The sequence below is a fragment of the Varanus komodoensis genome, unplaced genomic scaffold (genome assembly GCF_004798865.1).
Source record: "Varanus komodoensis strain SLA01 unplaced genomic scaffold, ASM479886v1 scaffold87, whole genome shotgun sequence".
In the NCBI taxonomy this organism is placed as follows: Eukaryota; Metazoa; Chordata; class Lepidosauria; order Squamata; family Varanidae; genus Varanus; species Varanus komodoensis.
In genome coordinates, this window is record NW_025336565.1 from 1,566,378 (window position 1) to 1,589,075 (window position 22,698).

General features: G+C 66.2%; 1 protein-coding gene across 1 annotated transcript; it reads right to left on the minus strand.

Annotated features, from left to right (window-relative positions):
* Nucleotides 1-6,403: 6,403 nt before the first annotated feature.
* FXR2 (FMR1 autosomal homolog 2) lies at nt 6,404-18,548 on the minus strand. The gene is made up of 16 exons (XM_044417225.1): nt 18,490-18,548; nt 14,260-14,353; nt 14,095-14,166; nt 13,403-13,551; nt 13,021-13,114; nt 12,299-12,415; nt 11,730-11,900; nt 11,381-11,459; nt 10,729-10,838; nt 10,095-10,181; nt 9,519-9,732; nt 9,182-9,376; nt 8,364-8,564; nt 7,967-8,062; nt 7,712-7,818; nt 6,404-7,565 (listed from the first exon to the last, which is right to left on the minus strand). Exons 3-16 carry the CDS (start codon nt 14,107-14,109, stop codon nt 7,440-7,442), a joined length of 1,761 nt encoding a protein of 586 aa, XP_044273160.1. The 5' UTR covers nt 14,110-14,166; nt 14,260-14,353; nt 18,490-18,548; the 3' UTR covers nt 6,404-7,439.
* Between the last annotated feature and the right edge of the window lie 4,150 nt (nt 18,549-22,698).

The following is a 22,698-nucleotide window of genomic DNA, read 5'->3' on the forward strand; positions in this document are numbered from 1 at the left end:
CGGCGGCGCGCCCGCCTCCGCCGGGAAGACGGCCGCGAACATGCTCCGCGCGACGGCTCCGTGCAGGGCGGCCGGCGGCGGCCTCGACGGCGCGGAAGCGGCGCTGCGCCCAGCACTCCCCGCACGTGCGCCCGGCGCGCCCCAGATATAGCCGGGCGCCCTGGCCGCGCCCCGCCCGCCCCGCTCCGCCCCGCACCGCACCTGCCGCCCTCTCCCCGGACGGGGAGCCCTCCGGGCGGGCGGGCGGGCGGAGACTACAACTCCCGGCATCCCCCAAGCGGCGTCTCCTCCTGAGGGCGGCAGTTGCGGAGCGGAGCCCGCGCCGCTCTCGCCCGCGAAGACGCGAGCCGCGGCCGATGCTCGACGGCGGGGCTCCTCGGGCTCGCCCCCTCCGCTGCGCGCCCCCGCAGGCCTGGGCGGCGGCTCCGCGGGCTGGGCGACGACGGGAGCGGCAGCTCGGCGCGCCCGGGGCCGTCCGTGGCGCTGAGTCGGGCGAGGGCGCGCTGCGGGCGCCCCCCTTCCACAGCCGGGCGGAGGGAAATCCGGTGGCCGTCCGGGGCACGGAAAGCCCGCGCTGGTCCCCTTCCCCGAGGGACGGAAGCCGGCCACCCCCCCCCCCGCCGAGCCCCTTCTCCCCAGAAATGCGGCGCGTCGGCAGCAGCCTGCCTGCACATGTGCCGCCGCCGCGGTGCAAGGTCCTGCTAGGGACGCCTCTTCCGTCCCTCTGCTGGGCCCCCCAAGTATGGCAGGGCTCCCCACTGGCTGCCCCCCAGATCCCTCCGCCTGAGCATGCTCCGCAACCTGCTGGCACGACTGTCTGAGCAGCAGGGGTCCCTCGAAGCGGTTCAGAACCCAGGTCACCTGCGCTCACAGGTGCCGAGTTTGTCCCAGGACGGAGTGCCGTCCTCCCGTGTGACCCACGCAATGGGCCACGGAGAGCCACATGCCGCTTGCCCTGCTCTGTGGCCAGGGGTTGCCAGTCTCGCAGCAGGGCGGACGCGGCACGCAAGCAGGTGCAGGGAAGGCCACCACGCCCGGACACCGGCCCCGGTGGCCGCCTGCCCCGACAGCATGACAAGCATTCCTCAGATACCTGTGGAGCCACTGGGAGGGCTGGTCCAGGGACCAGGCACAGGTGTCACTGATAAACAGAGGACCCCCCCCCCCGCACACCTGGCAGCAGCCACACTCCCTCATTGCAGTCCTGCCCCGGCCCCGAGCGCAGAGATTGGCAGGCTGTGGAGTTTCGTAACTCCCTTCTGGCTGGTGAAGAGCCCTATGAAACCCCGAAGCTTGCATTGTAACAAAGGATTAGAAGCCAGCTGCTCTGTGTTTCTCCCTGCTCCTGCAGGGGTGTGTGTGTGTGAAAGGGAGAGATAGACATCCGAGTGGGGAAGGTTTGGTCTCTAAATTTGCGCAGCAATTTATCGTGCCTTAGTGCATCCCAAACCACATGGCAAGAACCCAGAGCAAGGGACAGAGCGATGGGGCAGCCCAAGAGTGCCCGGTTCTATCACAAGGCGACAAAAAGATCAGGGGAAAGTCACATTTCAAGAGATCCCTAGCATGGTATTGCTGATAATTTCCTCCAACAGAAAGTGGAAGAAGGAACAGGAGGACCAGCTTGACTTGATACGAACCAATGGCGAGGACCCAGTGGACAAATTCCCAAATAAAGTCACATGGCAAATGATTCTAATAACAGCAAGAGGCCAAGATGGGTAGGAATTCTTTAAAGGGCGTTCTAAAGGGACAATTACAAACCGCTCCACCGAGGCACATGGGCAAGAGACAACAGAAAAAGCCCCCGTGGGCCTCCCAAAGAGCGTCGAGTGACCCGAAGACAAAAGCGACATGCGTGGGAAGTGGAAGGAAGGGCGGCTGTGAAGGAAGGAGGAGGCAGGTGGCCCAGGACTGCAGGGGAGGCGTCCGGAAGGCTAAAGCCGGGAACGAACCGAAGCGAGCAAGGGATGCGAAAAGCAGCGAGAAAGGCTTCTTCGGCTATGTCCAAAGTAAAAGACAGAGGAAAGATTTGGGGCTCGACTTCTATTGAGCGCACTGAGTTCAACTCCTCGGTGTGGATGGCGGAATGAGAGAGCAAAGGCAGGTGTGCTCCATTCCTACCTTGGCGCCATCTTCTCCCAAAAGAAGAGTTTGACCTTCCTGGTGAAGGGGAAGCACAGGCCGAAGGAGCAGGAGGGCAGCTCAGGGCTGAGGCCAGCGGTCAAGGAGCATCTCGTTGGGTTGGGTGAGGCCGGGTCTCCAGGGCCCCCTGAACTCCGTCACAAAGGAGCTGGCAGAAGACCCTCCCAGACCCCTGCCGAGTATCTCTCCGAAACTGTGGAGGACGGGGGACGTGCCCGATGACTGAGGAAGGCGAACGCTGCCCCGATCTTCAAGCAAGGAGAAAAGGAAGAACCTGGGAACAATCGTTCCAGCGCCAATCCCTGAGAAAATTCTGGAGCAGATTATGAAACAGTCCGTCTGCAATGCCCTGGAAGCAATGCAGCGACGGCAGGAAGCCAGCATGGATCCCTCCGGACCAAATCCTGCCAGACTAATCTCATTTCACGTTTGCGGGGCGTCCGCTCCCCGGGGGACTGTGGGAGTGCTGTGGGCATCACCGCTCTTCAGCAAAGCTCTTGACAAAGGAAGCAACCTGACCAGAAGCGGGTGGGTGGAACAAGGCCTGGGGGGATCCACAGTTGGCCTCAGACTCAGGCTGCTCCTCAGGGGCGCCTTCTCGGATGGGGGGGGCGCTTGGAGTCCTGCGCTGAGCAGGGTCGGGCCCGGTGCCCCTTCCAGCTCACCCGTTCCACACCTCCAACTTGCCCTCGGTGACTGTGGGGGGGGGAGGGTGTGCAGCACCCAGGACTCCCCGGGGGGGGAGTGGTGCTGACAGCGAAGGGAGCCTCTGTGAGGGGGGGCCTGCCTCACGTGCAGGCGCGCACTCGTTTACCACAAGCGCAATCACGAGACGATGGTCTTGATCCATTCCAGGCCGAGTTTTGGCACAAAAGGGACCGGTGGGCAGTGCCGGGGCAGAGACGGGCGCACGGCCCCACTGGCACTCCCGGTGCGCTCAGCGGCTTTCGGTGCCATGGGCGCTGGTGCCCTGTGGGGCGACTGCCCGGAGTGGGGGACCTGTGCTGGGGGTCCTGGCCCAGCAGTGTGGACTTTCCGGCATGGGGGGGTCTCGCAGGGGTTGCACAGACGCTGGCAGCCATCTGGGTGGGATGGTGGGGACTGGTGTCCTGCGACGGTGGGGGGCTGGACCCGATGGCCTTCTGGCCCCCTCCGGCTCCACTGTCCTATGATAGGGCGCTGGACGCAGCCCAGATGTTCTGCAGTTGCACGTCGCTCCGGCCCCACGCTGCCCCCCCCTTCCCCAAGAGGCCTGACTGCCCCGCCCTGTGTGAACTGCTCCCTCCCAGGGTGCTGCTGCAAGCCCGAACGGCCAAGAGAAACTGCACTGCACAGCAGGACGGCCACTGAGCATGGGCAGAGGGCCGTCACCTCTGCAGGTGCGTTGTGGCAGTGTGTGTCCCAGCCTCACCTTCTGCTGCCCTGTGGGGTTGGAGCAAGGACAAAATGCAGCGGCAGGCAGGGGAAGCGAGGCGCAATTCAAGGTCCGCGGGGGACTCAGAAAAGGAGAGTTGGAGGGACCTACGAGGCCATCCAGTCCAGCCCCGGCTCAGCGCAGGCGGCAGGCTAAGGCGGCCCTCCCAGCGGGCTGCCCCACTGCCCCCGGAAGGGCTCCAGGGCGGCAGAGCCCACGGCCTCTCCAGGTACCGGGATCCATGGCCGACCTGCCCCGGCCACCGGGCGCTTTGTCCAGATGTCCAGCCGGAACGTGGCCGCCTGCAGCCCGAGCCCCTTGTTCCGTGCCCTGCACTTGGGGGGTCGCAAGGATGCCCCGTCCTTGCCCTTGCAACAGCCCTTCGAGGGCGTGCAGAGAGCGATCGTGCCTCCACGGCCGCCGCGTCTCAGGGCCGAACACGCCCAGCGCTTTCCCCCTCTCCTCGTGGGGCTTGTTTCCAGTCCCCGGATCGTCCCTCCTCCGACGCTCGTCCAGCTTCCCTGCGTCTTCCCTAAACGCTGCTGCCCAGAACTGGACGCGGGACTCCGGAGACGGACCGAGCATCCCAAGCGGAGGGGAGGTGATGCGGCTCTCAATGGGGCCCAAGGCGGCCTGTGCCCTTTGGCGGCCGCTTCGCATCACGGGCTCCCGCTCGGCCCAGATCTGCGGCAACCCCAAGGCCCGTCCCACTCGCCGTCCAGTTCGCCAGGCAGCCCCACCGCGTGGCGACGCCTTCGCTTCCCCTTCCCCAGGTGCAAACCGGGGCCTTTGCCCCTCCTGGATGTCGCCCTCAGCCCAGGGCTCCAACCCACCAGGCTCGCCCCGAATCTCCGTCTTCCAGGAAACGTGCGTCCCACCCAGTGCCGTGTCATCTGCCGATCTGCTCCGTGCTCCGCGCTTCCTCGTCCAAGCCGTTCAGAAGACGCGGAGGCGGCCGGCCCGGGACTGAGCCCGGCGGCAGCGGGCGCCTCTCCCCGGTCTGAGGAGGTGCCGCCGGGGAGCCTCTCTGGGGGCGGTTGCGTGGCCGGCTGTGGAGCCGCCTGGTCGCTGCTTCGTGGCCCATCTCGGGCCAGCTGGCTGCTCGGCCTGTCAAGGCCCTTCATTGCAGCCTGTGCTGAAGTCCGGGCATGCTCTGTCCACGGCACTCCCAGAGTCCACAAAGGAGGTGGCCCAATCCGGAAATGGGTGCTGGCTTCCAGTAATTGCTCCACCGACCCTCCGACTGACTGCTTTATAACCTGCTCCAGAATTTTCCCAGGACTTAATGCCGGACGGACTCGTAGGAGGGACACCTGCAGTTCCCTGTATCCTCTTTCTTGCACTCTTTGGAGACGGGGGCAACAGTGCCCCTCCAGCCACCTGGCACTTCACCTGCCCTCCTCGTTTTCTCGAAGGGACCCCGAGCGCTGCAGGTGTGTGTGTGTGGGGGGGGGCGTCACTGGCCACTGCCTTGCATCCCAAGGAAGCAGCCTCAGCGCCGCCGCCCTTAGGGCGGGGACCCGAATGCGCCCCCAGCGCCTTTCTCATTTCTCAGTCCACCCCCCTCCGTCTCCGACGGGGCACGGGCTGCCCGCCCCCGAGTCTTGCAGGGCTTCGGGATTCGGCGCGCACACCAGCAGCCAAGTAGCAAGGTGAGCGGAACAGCGCTGGATCGGGCCGGGTCGGAGCAGGATCCCAGCACGGATCAGGAGGCTCCCGGGGAGAGCGTGCGGCCAGTGGCCACGCAGTGGCAGGGCCGGCTCCGGGCGGAAGCCCCTCAAGGCCGCGTCTGCCCCCCCCCCCACGCCCAGGCCTGGCGCGCTTCTGTGTTCCCCTCCAGAAGCCCAGGAGCCGGGTGGCCATTTCCTCCCATTTCACTGACTGCGGGAGAGGCAGCGACTGGCTGGGGCGGCCGGGCCGTGCGGAGAAGACGAGGGGCCAACTGACTTGCCCGGCTTCTGAGGAACTGCGCGCGGCGCCAGGGCGTGCTCCTGAGCCGGCCCCGTGCGGATTTCACACAGCGAGCAGAGCAGAGGGGCTTCCGGGACCTGGGAAGCCAGGCTGTGGGGCTGGAGCCGACTGGCACCTGGGGGGGGGGGGGCCCTGTGCCAAGACCCCCGCCACTCCGGGGCAACGGGCCTTCCCTCCCACAGCGGAGGCAGGGGTGCCCGGCCCCAGGAAGGCGCAGCGCCGGAGCAGCCGCACAGGCCCCGGCCAGGGGCCACGCCGGGGCAGCTCCCCTGCCCCCCAGCAGACGGCTGCCTGCTGGGGGACCTGCGGTGGCCGCCGCCTGCTGCCGGCCCCAGGCGGGCACGCGCAGGCTGCTGGCCCTCCCGCTGCTGCGAGACCAAGGGGGAAGAGTGAGTGGGCTGGAGCTGGCCCAGCCACCGGAGACGCTGCCTCTGCCGCGGCCACGGCACAAGCGGTCCCCACACCGCCCCGGCCCAGCAACGCCCGGCGGGACCCCAGCCTCCTCCCGGGCGGGGAAGCTCAGCCCCGACACCGGCTGGGCTCTGCAGCGGCAGCCTGGAGGCAGCCAACTGCCCCCGCCACCCATTGGCCGCCCCTCCCCATGCGGTCGGGGGGGCCGACCCCCAGCCTTGCATCTGACGAGAGCCCGGGGAGCAGGCCAAGCCCCGGGGGGATGCCACGGGCCCGCCACGCTGCCCTCCCGCCCCCAAGCCCCGGGCTGGGGGGCCACGCACAACTGCGCCCCCCGCCGGGCCGGCCTGGCGCTCGGCAAGGCCCGGCAGCGGCCCCTCGCGGCTCCCGGGGCCACGCCACTGGTGGAGAGAGAGAACATGGCAGGCAGGCAGGCAGGACAGAAAGCAACTTGGGCTTTGGTGCTGGTTTTTTTTTCAAGAGTTGGGTTTTTTATTCTCTTTTTAAATACTGTACAGTGAAAAATAAATAGTCTCAACCGTCACAGATCAAAGCCCCCCTTTCCCCACGCACAAACACACAAACTTGAGGCAGGCACGCCAGGAGCAGGTCTGTGGCGTCAGCTCCGCTCTAAGCCCGTCGTCTCTTTTTGTCTTCCACAGTGTTTTAATAAAGGGAACAGGAGGAGGAGGGACACGCTCTGCCTCTCCCTGGCGCGGCCTCCCGGCCTCCCTCGCCCGCCTCCGAGCCGCGTCCCGCCAGCAGGGGCCGGGCCGTCCGGGCCGGGTGGAGGGGGCTCCTCGGACAGCCCCGCGGCCCCCTGCGCTGGGCGGGACGCGCCCCTGCCCCACTCGCTCGGACGTCCCGGATCCTTGCCTTCGATTCGGAGCTGGTCGAAGAATAAAGGAAAAAACAAGAGCACTCTGCACTAGTGGGTGGGTGGGTGGGTGGGTGCGTGCGTGTGTGTTTGTTGTGAGTGTGTGTCTGCGTCATCAGAAGGCACAGGTTTCTCTCTCCCTCTCCTTTCCCCAGTTTGAATAGCCGGTTATTTTTTCCTCACGTTTGTTTCAAAAGAAAAAAGTTTAAGTCACCAAAAACAGATGCATGAAAGTCATAGTCTCCCCCGACACGGTTTGCGCCTCTCGGAAGGGGGGGCGGTGCGCTCAGGTAGCATCAGAGCCCCCCTCGGACATAACAAGAGGGCAGAAAAAGGAGGGGCGCCACTGCCCCGCCCGGCTGCCATTGCTGAAGCTTAACCTGGATGTGTTAAGAGCCGTGGTAAAGAGTTTCCCATCTTTGGCAAGCTTTTAACGAGCACTAGATAATTACCTTGGGATTGGGTTGATTCGTTTTGCTTTTTAAAATAATGGTTTTGTTCTTAAACAAGAGACTGGTGTGGTGTTTATTTTGTTTCTCTTAAGATGTTGCAAGCAGGTGAAAAGTAGGGGCCGTTCCACTTGGTTCGGAGGAGGGTTTGGCCGGCTGCGACTCGGGGGGCTTAGGACACCCCGTTCACCAGGGCGGCCCCCACTGCCGCCGCCGCCTCCTCCTCCCCGCCGGCGGCGGCAGCAGCGTGCTCTCCGTTCTCCGAGGGGCCGTTGACCAGCGTGCTGTCGGCCTCCCCCTGGAAGGGCAAAGAGGGCAGGTGTCCGCGTGGCAGCCCGGGGCAGGGGCCGCCGGGCAGGACCGGTCTGCCTCGCCCTGCTCAGGGGGTCGCCCAAGCTGCGCCCGCGCCCCCCCCCGGGTCCCGGCCGCGACCCCCGGGCGCACCTTCTGCCGGGGCGTGCTGTCTTCCGCCGACTTCTCCCGGCTCTCCTTGCGTGGAGGCCCCTGACGGCTCTGCGACTCGGCCCGGGAAATGTAATCGGCTACGGTGACTGCGGGCGAGAGCAGGCCCGACCCGTGAGCGGCGCCCCACGCAGGCGGCTCCCGCTCGCCCCCCCACCGGGGGCCACTGCCCCCTGCACCCCAACAGGCCGTGCGGCTCCTGCTCCCCTGCGGGACGGAGGGGATGGCCGGCGGTACCTGGCTGGCGGTCCCGGCTGATGGAGCCGTCCACACGGTTGCCGCGGTTGCGCCGGCGCCTGCTGCGGTTGCGCCGCTGAGGTTTCGACTCTTCTTCTGGCAGAGAGAAAGACAGGTGGGGGGCTGCGCGTCGGCACGCGCCCCAGGAGAGCGGGGCAGCCGGGGGCCGCTCCCACGCACGGGTCAGCTGGGGCGGCCACGAGCGGAGCTGGGGTGCGGCGGCTCCGCCCTCAGCCCCCCGCCTGCAGCCGAACGTCCCTTCCATGGCGCCTCCGGACCCCCGCCCGGCCGTCCGGCTGGCGCCACCCGCCCCATCTTGCCCTCTGCCCCCCCCCCCGGCCCCCGGCCCGCCAGAGGAAGCTCCTCGAGGCGCGTGGCGAGCAGCACGGCCACCTACCGACTCCGTTCTCGTTGACTGAGGTGCTGTCGGACTCCAGGGCCCCGTCCATCATGGTGGCGTCCTCATCCGTGCGACGCCGGCGGGACCGGCGCCGGCGGTTGCTGACCGGCTGTGACTCGCTGGCGTCCGTGTCGGCGGTCTGGTCCGTCTCGGTGTTGTCCAGCAGGCTGTAGGGGTTGCTGTCCGGATCTTTCAGTACTGCGCACACACGCACGGGGCGTCAGCAGCCCGCCCGGGAAATGGGCGACCGCAAGGGGCTGGCGGGGCTGCCCGGTGGCGGAGGGGGCACGGGGTCGGCCTGAGCGGGCTCCAGCTGAGAGAGGGGCAGGGGCAGGGGCGGGGGCAGGGCCGTGCTTCCGGGGTGGGGTGGGGGCACCCAGGCCAGGCCTCGCCTCCCTGGCCGGCACCGAGCGCTCGGGGCGATGCGGGGGCGCTCCCTCGCCGCGTGCTGATCTGAGCACGGAGAGCCGCACACCGCCCGCCGCGGGCCCACCTGCTCGGCGCGCGCAGCTCTCTTGGCGGGGCCAGAGCAGCGCGGGGGTGAGCACGTTGCCAGGCCCGGGAGAGCCGAGTCCGCAGCCCGAGTCCCTCAGGGAGGCCCCAGCACCCAGCGCCGCTTGAGGGTGGTGGACGACGGGGCAGCAAATGGAGGCCGGGCCGGGCCAGGCGGCCGCAAGGGCCGACGGCTGAGTGGCCACCAGGGGTGCCTCCTGCGGCCACGCGGGACTCTCGTGGCAACCTGCCAGCCAGCCGGCCGCTTGGGCTGCCGGGCGGTGGGGGGGAGAGGCTGGGGGGAGGGGGCGCAGCCGCCCTACCTGAGCTAATGGAGGAGCTGCTGTACTTGCTGCCGCTCCCGCGAGGCCCCGGGGCCGGCCCCCGCCCGCGGCCCACCCCTGCCCGCCGGCGGCTGTCCTCCAGGCGCGGGTCGCGGTCGCTGGCCGGCGGGCACTCGTACTCGTCCCTCTTCTCCGACTCCGTCTCTGAGGCGTTGGACATGTCGGAGTTGGTAGCTAGGGGGACAAGCAAGCCGAGGGGGTTTCTGGAGGGGCCTGCGGCGGCCAGGCGTCTCCACCCGGACTCTGGGCGCCCGCCCGCACCCAGGGCCAAGGGCGGGGGGAAGGGGCGCCCGCCCACCCGGCCTCCCTGGCTCACCGTAGCCAGAGTTGGGCCCCCTGCGCCCGCGGCCGCGGCCCCCGTAGCTGCCCCCGTAGGTCCGTGTGCCGTGCAGGGAGGAGGAGGTGCTCTCGTCGGTGGCGTAGCCGCCCCGCTCCTTGTCGCCCCGGCTGGACAGCGGGCGGAAGCCCAGGCCGATCTGGCGCAGCTGCTCGTCGATCTGCAGCCGCTCCAGGCGCAGCTGCTCCACCTCCTGGCGGGGCAAAGGCAGGGCTGAGACGGGGCTCCCCGCCGGCCTCGATGGCCCAGGCCCGTGGGGGCAACGGCGGCCCGAGACCCCCTGCAGATCGAGCGTGTGGCCCTGGGGGGTTCGCGCCTGGCCGCCGTCCTGCTGCCCCTCCTGGAGGGGACGAGCCGTGCGACGCGGGTCTTTCTCCCCCCCCACCACGCCGTGGGCGGTGAGCCACCCGGCACGCCATCTCTTGCCCGCCTTTGCTGGACCCGGGGCCAAACAGCACCCAGGTTCCAGGCTACAGGGCTCGGCCACCCCAGGGCAGGTCTCTTGGATTGGGGGGGGGGGGCTGACAGAGGCACGGAGAATCCGCGAGGCCTTACCTGAAGGTAGGACAGGTGGTACTCCAGGAGCGCCTGCGCGTTGCTGATGTTCTCCCGCGTTCCCACGAAGATGAAAGGGACCATCCCCTGGGGAAGGAGGAGGAGGAGGAGAGGGACTGGCAAAGGCGCCAGAGCAGCTGCCTCTGAGCTGGGGCGCAGGGGCCGCCCGGCCCCTCATGTTCAGCACGGGCCGGCACGCCACTCCGGGCCCAGCAGGCCCCCAAGGCGCATCGGTGAGCGCAGGTGGGCCCCCTGCGCGCCGTGCGCCAAGGGCACGGGAGGAGTTTCCCGACAGCAGGCGCGTGGAGCCCGCGCATCCGCGCAGGGGCAAGTGCGGGGGCTGGCGGCCAGGGAGCAGTGGCGGCACGTTCTCGCGACGCCGTGTGAGAGCGGCAGTGCGCGGCAGTGGGTACAGGGGCTGGCCTTCGAACCCCCGACCGACCCTGACCGACCCCGGTCTTGGTCCAGGCCGACTCCGGCCCAGCGAGCGCCCGAGACGGGCATGGGGACGGCGAGTGGGGCGGGCTGGAGGGCAGGGATGGGGGACCCGGCGCAACCGGCGGGGCAGAGGAAGCAGGCCCGGGTGGCTCCCGGCCGGGCCCAGGGACTGCTCTCCCAGCCCAGCCCGGCTCACCTCCTCCCGTGGGTTCTTCTTGTCATTGTCGCCCTCCACACGCACCCGGACCACGCCAGACTTGTCCACGATCTCCTGGATGACCTTGCCGTTCTTGCCGATCACCTTCCCTGCGGCGGCGAGACCGAAGGCGGGCGGCTGAGGGGCGGCGTCCAGCGCGTGCGATCCTCACTGCCCGCTCCCTCGCTCTAGGGACACGGAGGCCGCTGCCTGCTTCCAGGGCCCAGGGGCAGCTGTCAGGCGCACGAGGCCGATGGCCAGCCCCTTGCCTCAGGCCGGCAGCCCGGGGCAAAACGCCTGCCCTGGCCCACGGAGGGGCGGGCCCGCCCCCTGGCCCAAAAGGGGGGGGGCCAAGCCGGGGGCCCCTGGAGGCCATGGCCAAGAACCAAAAGAAGGGGTGAAGCCCGGCCCCGCAGGCCGAGCGAGGCCGCGAGCGCGTTCTCTGCGGCTCCCCGTTGTGCTCCTTCTGGCCCGCCCTGAGTCGCGAGGCGTCCGGGGTGCCTCAGGCCAGGCCGGAGGCGCAGCGGTGGGCGCAGAGGCAGGGCCAGCCAGAGCTGCTCTCAGTCCCTCCGTCGGGCGCTCCGGGTGTGAGGGGGTGAAGGACAGGCAGTGCTGCCGGCTCGCGCTGGGGCCAGGGAGCCCCTCTACTCACCAACCAAGTTCCGGGGGACTTGGACGGAGTCTTCGGAGAATTCCAGGAAGCTCCTGGCCTGCTTACAGGCTTCTGGCGTCTGGGGGAGAGAGGAACATGGCAGAGCCAAGCGCACGCTGCCACACGCATCCCAGCAGGCTCAGGGCGGCCACGGCTGCCCAGACAGCAGGCGCAGCCCGGGAGCCCTCCCCACCCCGGGTTCAAGCCTCCACTTCACGCGCCGTCACCTGCCCAAGCTGCCCCCCCCGACGCCGTTCCCAGGAACCCCGGTCCCTGGGGTTTGGGCTCCTGCTCCGGCTGGTGCCAATGGCCTCCCCCCGGTGCCAGGCCTCTCCCTCCGGCTCCTCACCTCCCCATAGATGCGGAAAGTGCAGGTCTCCTCGTCCAGCTCAATGGCGGTGACGCCCAGCACCTTGCGCGCCTGCTGGATGTTGGCCCCGTGGGTGCCGATGGCCAGGCCCATCAGGTCTTCGCGCACGGTGAACTCCTCCTGGAAGGCCGAGGCCAGCTGCTTGCTCGTCTGGGGAAGGAGCAGGCGCAGGGTGGGGGCCAGGCCGCGCGGGCCGGGCCCCCCAAGGGCCCCCGCTCCTGTGACGCCGACGGCAAAGACTGGGCAGCAGCCGTGGCCTGGCCCGCCCCGCGTAGCCCCCGAGGGAAAGCTGTGAGGCCAAAGTGCCAGTGGGGGAGGGGGCAGAACCGGAGAAGTTTCCCCAAGGGGAAGTCTGGGGGCAGAGTGGCCCTCGCGGGACGGGACTGGGCAAGCAGGTCACGGCGCCAAGCAGGAAGTGCCTGAGACCAAGCCAAGCGGTGCTGGCCCAAAGGAAGAAGAGCCCTCGCCCAGACCTGCCCCCCGCCCAGCCCTTGGCTGCCCCCCCGCCCGGGCACGGAGCAGGGCCCACACCCTGCAGCTCCTCTGACCTCCAGGTGCTTGTTGGCTTCCTCGTTCCGAGACATCAGCATCAGCTTGGTCCGGATGCTGCGCAGGTGCATGTCGCCCAGCAGAGACGCCCTCTTGACGGTGGATTCGTTGGTGGACTGCAGGAAAGCACACCCAGGGAAGCGGTGAGCGGTGAGCGCGGCGCTCTCCCCTGGCGAGCGAGTGAAAGAGACCACCCCACGAGCCAGGGCGCCGCGCGGACCCAGCCCCCCGGCAGCAAGGAAGGAAGTGAAGCTGCCCCGCGGCCCCCGAGAAGCCCGCCCCAGCTCGCTCGGGCACAAGCGCCCCTCTGCGCGAGGAGAACGCCAGTGCCACGCGGTGCGGGGGAGCGGGGCGCCTGCGGCACACCGAGCGCACTGGCGCTTTGGCTGCGGGCGGCACGGGAACGGGACAAAGGAACTCGGGCGGCCAGGTGGGGCAGATTTAAATCTGGCCGCCACAGACTGCTGCTCTGAAACGGGGCGCGTGTAGCACGGAGCGCCCCACACGCTCTCGGTGCATCTGGGTGGGAAGCGGGCAGCACTTCGGCGACCGGGCATCCGCAAGGTGAGGAGCGCTGAGAGTGGCGCTTCGCTGCGGTTGGGCGGTTGGCCACTAGGGGGCAGCGAAGCCTCGCAAGCTCCCAGCGCACCCAGGGGAGGCCGCGCCTGGGCCGGTGTGAGCAGCGGGGCCACGCGCGCGGATCCCGACCCGGGGCTCTTACGAGGATGACGAGCTCGCTGCTCGTGGAGCCGAGGAAGATGCAGTTCGCCCCGACGGCCTTCTTGAACTCTTTGTGCACGTTCTCATTGGAGCAGCTGCGGAGAAGCAACAGGAGGGACATGAGCCGGTCTGGGGGGCGGCCGCGTGCCCAGAAGCCGCCCTGGAAAGGGCTGAGATGCCCGAGCCCTGAGCAGGCAGCACCTCGCTCCCCCCTCCGGCCCACTGTCCCCACCCCAAGGAGGCTGGCTAGCGATGCGGAGGCCCTCCACCCGGAGAGGGGCCAGAGGGGGCTGGGGGGACCCGCCTGTGGCAAGTGCCCCTGCAAGACGCGTGGGCGCGGCCCCCGGCCCCCAGGCCACCCACCGGCTCCAGCCGCTACTCACGCCTCCTTGAGGTCCTCGGGCACCGCGATGGTGAACTTGAAGAAGCTGCACTTGGTGGCCACGCTGCTGGGGTTCACGGGCCGCAGCCGCTCCAGCGTGACGATTTCGTTGTAGATGGCGTCGCAGGCGGCGTACTCGATGACGTAGAACTGCGAGGGAGAGCGATCGCGTGGGCCGCTGCCCCTCTGAGGCGCCGGAGGAGGGCCGTTCTCCAGGTTTCTAGCTGCCGCAATCCCACGCAAATCCAAACCGGGGGGACGGGGTGCGGGAGCGTGCGAGTTCCGCCTGCCCACTGCGAAGGGGAAACCCAAGGCCCCCTCTCCCATGGGCCAAGGGGGCAGCCCCCAGATGGCAAGCTGGCCCCCCTCCACTCGGCTGCCCGCCCACCCAAATGCGGGAGGACAGGGCCGCCAGCCCCCCACGGAATTTCCCCTCAGGACGGTGGGCGGGGGGGGGGGCTGTGCTTGCAGCTCGAATGGCTCCACGCCAGGGGGAAGCGGGGCCGCCCTGCGCCTCCATCCGCAGCCGGGGGGGCACGGACACGCAGGCCATGAGCGCCCGCCCCCCCCCGCGGGCTGCAGCTGAGCTCGCTGGGCTGGGCTCGCCGGCACCCCCGCCTGGGGCTCTGCGCGTTCACGGGGGGGGGGGACACGGGACCCCGCCGCCTGCAGGGGTCCTGCTGCAAGACTTACGTCGCCCTTCATCATGCGCACCCTGGCCAGCCACCAGCCGCAGGGCTCGTGCTCATTGGCTCGCGAGTAGACCTGGAGCGACAGCGTGGGGCAGGTCAGCAGCCGCCCTCGGCCAGCGGCTCCCCCAGAGCCCGGGGGGGGGAGCCCCACGCCGGCCCCACTCACCTCCACCTCATCCCCTTCCAGGATCTCCTTGCTGTAGTCTGCCGGCGGGGGCAGCCGCACGTCGCCGAAGGGGATCTGCCGCTCAGGCTGCCAGCTGGGGGAAGAAGGCAGGGAGGGCGGGAGGGCGGGCGTGAGTGCGGCCCTGCGCCCGCGGCCACCTCTCCTCCCGGCCAGAGCCCTGCGGCAGCTCGCCCGTTTCCTCCCACAGCCACAGCCACAGCCCCACGGCCGGTCCAGCGGGGCGTCTGCGACGAGCCGGCGAGCCTCTCGGTCGAACACAGACCGCACGCCGGAGCCCCGAGCCCCAGCCCAGCGCTCTGAGCCACGACACCGCACTGGCTCCCGCCCACTTCAGAGAAGGGCACGGCTGGCGAGGCACGGCTGGACAGGGCGGCCCTGGGCCGCTCGCTCTGGCATTCAAGCCACCCCCCTGCGGCCGCCCCCCGTCGGGAGTCCACTTCCGCCCAGGGGAGGGCAGCCAACCCCCACACCCCGCCGTGTGGGGAGCCGCCACGCCTCCCTCGCAACAAAAAGCCACCGCTGCTCAGAGACGCGCGACGCGTGGCCACGGTGGTCGCGAGCCAGGCTTTTTCTGACGATGCCGTGGGAAGCGCCGAGAGAGGCAGCTCCCCGCACGCGAGCGCCTCTCCGCATCTGGCCTCACGTGCACTGAGACGATTACCTCCTTGGAGCGTTCGTTTCCCCCCCCCAGAATCCTAAGCCATGAGATGCCGGAGTGCGAACATGCTGGGCGGCCCTGGGGGACGGCGACTGGGCGATGCCGCTGCCAGAAGGGGAGGCCGCACGGCCGCTCTGCCGCGCCGCACTCCCTGCTCCCGCGACTGGTCGGGAATGTGCATCCCGGTCGCCCACCCCGTCCGTGCTGCGAGCACCCCCTCGCGAGCACGTCGGCGACAGCGGCTGGCCACGGTCTCTGCGCACTGCCGGAAGGAAACCGGCAGCAGCCTCCCTTCCGGAGGGAAAGTCTTTGCACCCCGGAAGAGTCCCTGAAGGGAAGGGACCGGCTGGGCCAGGGCTGCAGGCATCTCCACAGGCTTGCGCAAGACTCCCAACAAACAAGACAGCTTTGAACTTATTTAACTAGTGGCTGGGCGATGAGGCCGCTGCCTTGCTGGATGCCGGGAACAGTGGTGGTGAACCTACGGCACGCAGGCCACCGCGGGCACAGAGCCCTCTCTGCCGGCATGCGAGTCAAGCCACCCCAGCATCCGAGCATCGGATAACAGCACACATAGGGGCCGTGCGCATGCGCGGAAAGGAGTAGCAGCGCCAGGCGATGACGTCACAAGCCGCCACACATTAGCCGCGACCAGTCCAAGCTTACGCATGGCTGGTCAGTGCGCTGCCAAGGATATCTATGTATCTGCTTGGACTGGCTAGGAGTTTTTTCTAAACTAAAACATCAGTTTTCAAGTTTTATTGCACTGTTGGCACTTTGCGATAAATAAGTGGGTTTTGGGTTGCAGTTTGGGCACTCGTCTCTAAAAGGTTTGCCATCACTGGGTTAGGGTTAGAAAAACGAGGGGTCCTGGCATGATTTTGAGGGTTGGAATGTGTTCAGAATGGGCAGAAAGGATGAGCTGTGCAGAAAAAGCTACTCAAGGAAGGCTTTTTCAAAATCACCCTCTTTTCGATGGTATTTTAGCCCTATATTAGGGTTAGGGGTGTGCACCAGGGTAGGGTTAGGGTTAGAAAAACGGGGTGTCCTGGCATGATTTTGAGGGTTGGAATGCGTTTAGCATGGGCAGAAATGATGAGCTGCGCAGAAAAAGCTCCACAAGGAAGACTTTTTCAAAACCGCCCCTTTCAATGGTGCGCCAGGGTAGGGTTGGGCCAGTGGTGCTGAACCCATGGCACGCAGCCCCAGCGGGCACACAGAGCCCTCTCTGTCGGCACGCGAGTCAAGCCACCCCAGCATCGCCCCAGCAGCCGAGCATCGGATAACAGCGCACACAGGGGCCATGCGCATGCTCGGAAGGGAGTAGCGGCGCCAGGCGATGTTGTCACGAGCCGTGACTCATTAGCCTTAACTCGTCCGAGCTTTCGCATGGCCAGTCAGTGCGCTGCCAAGGATATATATATTTGCTTAGACTGGCTGTGAGGTGCTTTTTCTAAACTAAAACCTCAGTTTTCATGTTCTATTGTAGTCTTGGCACTTTGTGATCAGTAAGTGGGTTTTGGGTTGCAGTTTGGGCACTCGGTCTCTAAAAGGTTCACCGTCACTGGCCTAGAACCAAGGCATTCGGCCCACTGAAGGCAGCCAATCCCCCGAGCGCACACAGGGGAACAAGGGGCCTGAGGAACCAAGCAGTGCGGGCAGCTGAAGCCCCCAGCAAGGCCAGCGGAATGGGGCAGAGAGGTACTGCGAAACTCTGCAGGGCCCCCCTCAGAGATCCCCCTGGAGCTGTGCCCCCAGCAGGCCACACTGCAGCTCTGCGACCTGGTCGTGGTGCTGCAGGGCTGCCCGGGTAACCGCAGAGGGGAGCCGGCATCTACACACCCCTGCGCTGCCCGGGCTGGGACGACGGGGCCAGAGACACCTGCCGGCACCGTGCCAGCCACCTCCTCTGCTGCCACCAGCCCACAGCTCTTGCAGGTGATCACGGGACGGTCCAGCAACGCCAGAACCTGCTTGTTTCACACAACCTCAGCCCCCAAAGCTTGCGGAGCACGGAGCAGTCAGCTGACGGCGGGGCCAGGGCTGCAAAATACCCCTCCCCCGGGCCGATGTTCAGCAGCTAAGTGGCGGGCAAGCTTTGCAAGCGGGTCGGCACTCCACACGCTCCAGCCCAGCCCCACACCCAAAACCTCTAGGCTGCTGTCAAGCCAGGAATTTGAGCCACACGCTCCCAGCAGCCGACACGGGCAACATGCAAAACCCGCCACTCACGAGCGCGGTGGCATTTGATGCACGGGGAGAGCCGGGGCAAAGCCCTCCTCCCACACCAGCCTGCTCGGGTGTGAGCACGCTGGGGGCTCCCGCTCCGTGCGGAGGGGCTGGCCGAGTGCTGAATGCTGCCGCAGCCGACTCCTGGCGAGCGGCTCCCTGCCTCACCCCAAGCGAATGAGCACAGAGGGAGCACCACCTCACCGAGACTAGAAAAATTCTTCACATCTGGCTCGGAAGACAGGAAGAGCTTGCTGGGGCATGCGCCCCGAGAGCAGAAGGAAAGCAGGGTCCGGGCAAGGGAGCGCGTGCCATCCCTGCAGGGGACCACCAGCCGGCCCAAGAGAGCACTGCTGTTCTGTGGCTTGCCGGGCTTGGGTATGTTCGAACTGCAAACCGCCTTGCTGGCTTGAGAGAAAGGCGGCACGCACGCGAACAAAGGCCGCTCCTGCAAGGGAGCGCTCCCAGTGGTGCTTCGGACAGCGAAAGGCCGAGGGGAGCGTCATGGAGTGACTGGGCAGTCGCTCTGGCCGACAGAACTGCAGGTGCAGAGCCACGGCCCCGGGCGGCTGCGTCCCTGGCAGCCCCAGACCCGGACCGAGAAGGCCGAGGAAGGGGCGAGACCAGACGGGCCCCCGAGGCTCACTAAAGCAAGGGGTGGGCGCCACACTGTGCCCTCCGTTCCTGCAACGCCGGGCCAGCGTGGCCAACAGCGAGGCACAACGGGAGCTTCAGCAGGCAAAAATCGCTGGAGGGCCACACGATGCCTGGCCTTCCCCAGCAGCCCAGAGAGGGCAGACCTGCCACGAAGCGGAGCCCGGCCAAGCGGGAGCGGGGCTTCTGCGCCCCCCGCTGCCCCCAGCGAGCGGCAGGAGAGGCTTTCGGCGCAGCAGCACGGACGGGGACCGCGCAAGGGAGCAGCTGGCGGGCCGCCCGGGACCCTGCCAGGCCGCAGCACAAAAACACTCTAGGCTCCTCGGCACCAACACCCCCACTCAGGATTAACTGCAGGTGGCAGGAAGCGGGCACGTTTCCGGGTGCAGGCAAGCCACCGTCTCCCTGCGGATTTCTGGGGGCTGCACCCGAGGGGGCGCTGAGCCGGGGGGCCTGGACCGGACCCATGGAACGGCCGCCGCAGCGCCCATCCTCTGAACGAGCGGCCTCACGAGCACCGCAGCAGCTGCCCCGCTGGGCGGCCCAAGGGAGGGCTGGCCCGGCCTTTCTGTCCGGCGGCGGCCACGGACACCTGCTCGCACCCGTCAGCCCTTCCCCGACAAAGGGCAGCGGAGGCCTCATCGGAGCGCATCTCTGGCAAGACTCACTTGTTTTCGAAGGATATCGTGACCGAGTCTTCATGAACATCCTTCACAAAACCCTGCAGGGGAAGCAACAGACAAGAAACCCCGTGTTAATACCACAGCAAGCGACCGGGGCTGCAGTCACGTTCCGCCGCTGCCGCGCTTCCCCCCCAGGCTCCCAGAGGGCTGGCTCCCTCGCCGCCAGGCACCCGGGCTGGCCCGGCCCTCTGGGGAGCCGCACAGGCCACCCTCCCGCCCTGCCCTCAGGCTTGCTCTGGGGGTTTCTCGGGGGAAGGTGAAGGGCTATCTGGCCGGGAGCAGCTGGTCGTTCCGTTCCATCCAGAGCAAAATGGAGGCGCAGGACTGCCCCAGGGAGCCCCAGCGATCGACCTTCCGCTGCAGGGCCGGTCAGGTTCTCCAGAGCACCTGCTGGGCCGTGCTGAGAGGCTGGCCCTCCCTCCCTCCCTCCCTGACAAAGCCTGTGGCAGCTGCAGGGCTGTGGGGTTCTCCAAACCACCCGCCAGGGCACGAGCAGGCCACTCGATGGGGGCCAGGAGCACACTTCTCTCCTCCTGCCCCACTGGCTGAAGCAGGGCTTCCCCAGGCTCCCTGGAAAGACCAGCCCTGAGACCACCACCCAAGCTGGTGGCCATGAGAGAGCAGGGGAGCAATGCAAAGCTACGACGCCACTGGACCGCGTCAGTGAGAGCCAAGACTCCTGGGATTCTGCTAAGGTACCACTGTGGAGGCAAGAACCGGGTGCTAGCAGTCACAGCCGAGTGTATGGATTTGCCTGATTTACAAAGACACCGTGACACAGAACTGGCCCACTAAAAGCATTCGGGGACACTTGCCCGTAAGAGCCAACACCACACTAGCGGGTACCCGAAAATGCAAGCCGGTTCGCAGCCCGTTTGACCCTTGTCCTGACAAGACCAAATACGTTCGGGAGCGAGCAGGAGGACCCCCAGCTGGGGCGCAACGCAAGGGAAGCTGGCGGGTCTCCATGCATCGGGGAGCTTCCTGCCGCAGCGTGGCCAGCCTCATTTCTGCTGCTCACATGCGGCGCTGGTCTCACTCACGCATCCTACAGCGTCCACAACGGGCTCGTGCGGCAGGGCGTACACTCCTCTTCCTCCACAGAGCTCAGATCAGCTCACCTGAGGTGCTCAGGGCGCCTCCCGTGCCACTCAAACCCAAGGCAGGGATGCAGAGTTTCCTGAGATTTTTTGAACTGGGAAATTTTCTGATGCAAATTGGGCTGATGCGTGTAGGGTCATTTTGGAAAAAACTATTCTCTTGCATTAGAAAATCGCTAGAAAGATTAATACAGCATGGTCACTACATACAAGCAAAATAACAAAGCTTTAAAAGTACCAGAAAAGTACCAAGCACAACACACCAGAGGAATTTAACCTGACATATGTGAGGAGAGGAGAATTAAAGCACACTTGATATAGGTTAAATGTTCCTATGTAGGTATTTTTGAATACTTGTAACAAAGGAAAGACAATAGTATGCACTTCCCTTTCACTGTTGAAATATGAGGAAAGCAGCAAAGGGACTGAGGACTGCCGTCACAGCAATTCTGTCTTCCCCAAGCGGGTGCCCCGCAGACGCTTCACACTACGACTTCCAGCACCCCTCAGTCAGCATGGTGGCCGCAGACCCTGTGATCCGCAGCCCAGCACGTCTTAAGGCCAGCAGGTCAGAAGGTTGCATCGACCCATTTTAGCAGCCCAAAGACCTGCGTGTGACACACCGACAGCCACTCCCCTCTCAGCAGCGCTCACCCCTCTGCCACCAAGGCTCGTGGGCCGCCTTCAGGTTCCTTGCCCCTACTTATTAGTTCCGTGTCAGTGGCGTGCCTTTTCTCACATACTTGAGAGGGATAATCGCCTGAAAAACATGACTCGTAACTGTAACGTGCCAATCTTGCCTAATATCGTATCGGCAATTGGGACCCATTCATTTGAACTAATGAATTGTTGAAAAAGGCAGCTGCTTAAGGAAAACCACTGGGAAGTTTTCAAGGAAACGTCCCACCTGGAGGCAGTGCCTTGATGCCGCGCGGTCACAGAGCCCCGACTCTGGCAGGCCCACCCGTTTCTCCCACAAAGCAATGTGGTGCGCTTCTTGGTGCTGGTGGAGGGCAACTCTCGGGAAGATTCCCTGGCCACCCCCCAGCAGCCAGGCTCCGTGCTTCCTAGTCTTTTCAAAACCCAATTTCTTCCACCTTCCATAAAAGGCTTGAGAACAAGGAAGGCCGGGTTCTGCCTGGCGTCGGGGCAGATGCCACTAGCAGCTTCTGTGCCCTCCGTGAAAACTTTCCAGAGCCGTTTGAGACAGAGCCCAGCCGGGGCCCAAATGTTTCTGCAAAGTGCCACTAAGGCTAAAGCGTTCAATATGCGGGGAACCCAAGGAGATTTTCTGTACAGAAGGGCAAGATTCCGCCCCAGCTCCCCCCACATCCCAGGCCGACGTTTTTGTGAAACCTCTCTCTGCAAGACAGCCAAACCGTGCACTGGTTTGCCCCACCGTGCATCCAGATTTAGAAAGGAGAGCACGGCAAGTCTCTCTCCTCGCGCTATTCCCCCTTCCTCCCCGCAGCACCGCCATGGGAAACAGAGCAGCTGCAGCATCGCCCTCGAGGGAGGGAGACACACACATGCGCCCAGTCTGGAGTGTGATGCAGGCAGGGCAGAATGTCCCGCGTGTCCGGGGGGTGACAGAGCGAACAGGTGCTCCTGCAGGCAGATGCCTTCTCTGCCAGCTGCCCGGCTACCAGCAAACCGCCACCCGTCGCGACTCTCGCAGGAATTTGCCCGAGGACCGTTTGCTGCAGAAATGGGAAAGCCCTCTCACTCCAGTGAGCGAAGCCCCCGGAAGAGGGAAGGCGGCAGAGCTGCTGGCATCTTCACCCGCCTCCTCGGGCAGCTACTCCCAACAAGTGCCCCCTGGCAGAAGCGGCAGGCGAGGGAGGGATACACGGCAGCCCCTCCCAAGCCGGCACCCTCCAGATGTGCTCAGACTGAATTCCCAGCATTCTCCAGCCAGAGTGGCTGTCTGGGGCATCCTGGGAGTTTGGCCAAGGACCAGCTGGGGAAGGCTGGCGCTCACGATCTCCCTGCGGCTCCTGAGAGACGAGCTTCCCCCAGCTGCATGCCTCGGACCTCCCGCACTTCTCCTTGCCGGGCTCCGGCTCCCGCTCGGCAGGCCTGGCTGTTGCAGCAAACGCAGTGCCCAAGCAGAGCAGGCAGGCAGCTTCTCTCCCCGGTCCGCGCGCCTTGAGATGCCCTGGAGAACAAATCCTGCCCCACTCGGAGCACATTAAATGCAGTGACGAGGGTCTGACCGTTCTGCGCGTGACAGAAAGCAGGCGGGGCGGCATCCAACCAGACTGCCACTGTCACCCGGGGCGGGGGGGTGACAGCGGCAGGACCAAGGCTCTGGCGCCCCTGCGAGCCTCCCCCGGCCTGCACAGCGCCAGCAAGGAGCTCCTCATTTTCATCCACGAGGCCAGGCCCAGTCACCTCTACCTTCTGCCGCACGCAAGGCTGGTCGGCCTCCCCTCCACGCGAAAACAAAACGCCACCACGCTTGTTCCAGCCTGCCAGCACCTTCCCTTCCCAGCCCCTCTGCAAACCCTCCAGTTACGGCGAACGCCCGCTGATCGCTTCAGGGCAGAGCAGCGGCCACGTCTGAAAGCGCCTTCCCTTATTTCTGCAACCCAAACCCCAGACAAAGCTTGGGCTCGATTTCAGCGCAACAAGCCCCCTCCCCGGGCCAACGCTGAGGGGCAGGACGCCCAGCCCAACCTCAAAGCTCTTCCCGCCTCACAGGGGCTGGCACTAGCACTGAAAATATGCGCCTGGCTAAAAGGCACGGGGACCGTGCGAGGGGGGGCCACGAAGGCAAGCAGTGATTCCCGTTACATGAGAAGACTGCTATGCAGCAGCAGGGGGGTCACCAAGCACGCTGGTTTTCACCGCTTTTCTACAAGCACAGAGACAAACTTCTGTGAGGAGGATCAGCCAAGTAATCTCAGCCCAGTGCCCCAGACTGAGTTACACCTCTCAAGGCCTCTGCGTGGGCATGCCAAAAAGACACAAGCACCGGAGCTATTCCGGGGCACTCTGGAAAGGGCCCTCTTCATGGCTCGCTTGAGACTGGCAGCCTCGTGCCTTCGCTTTAGACCTCCCCTCCCCTTCCCTGTTAAGCAAAAAAAAAAAA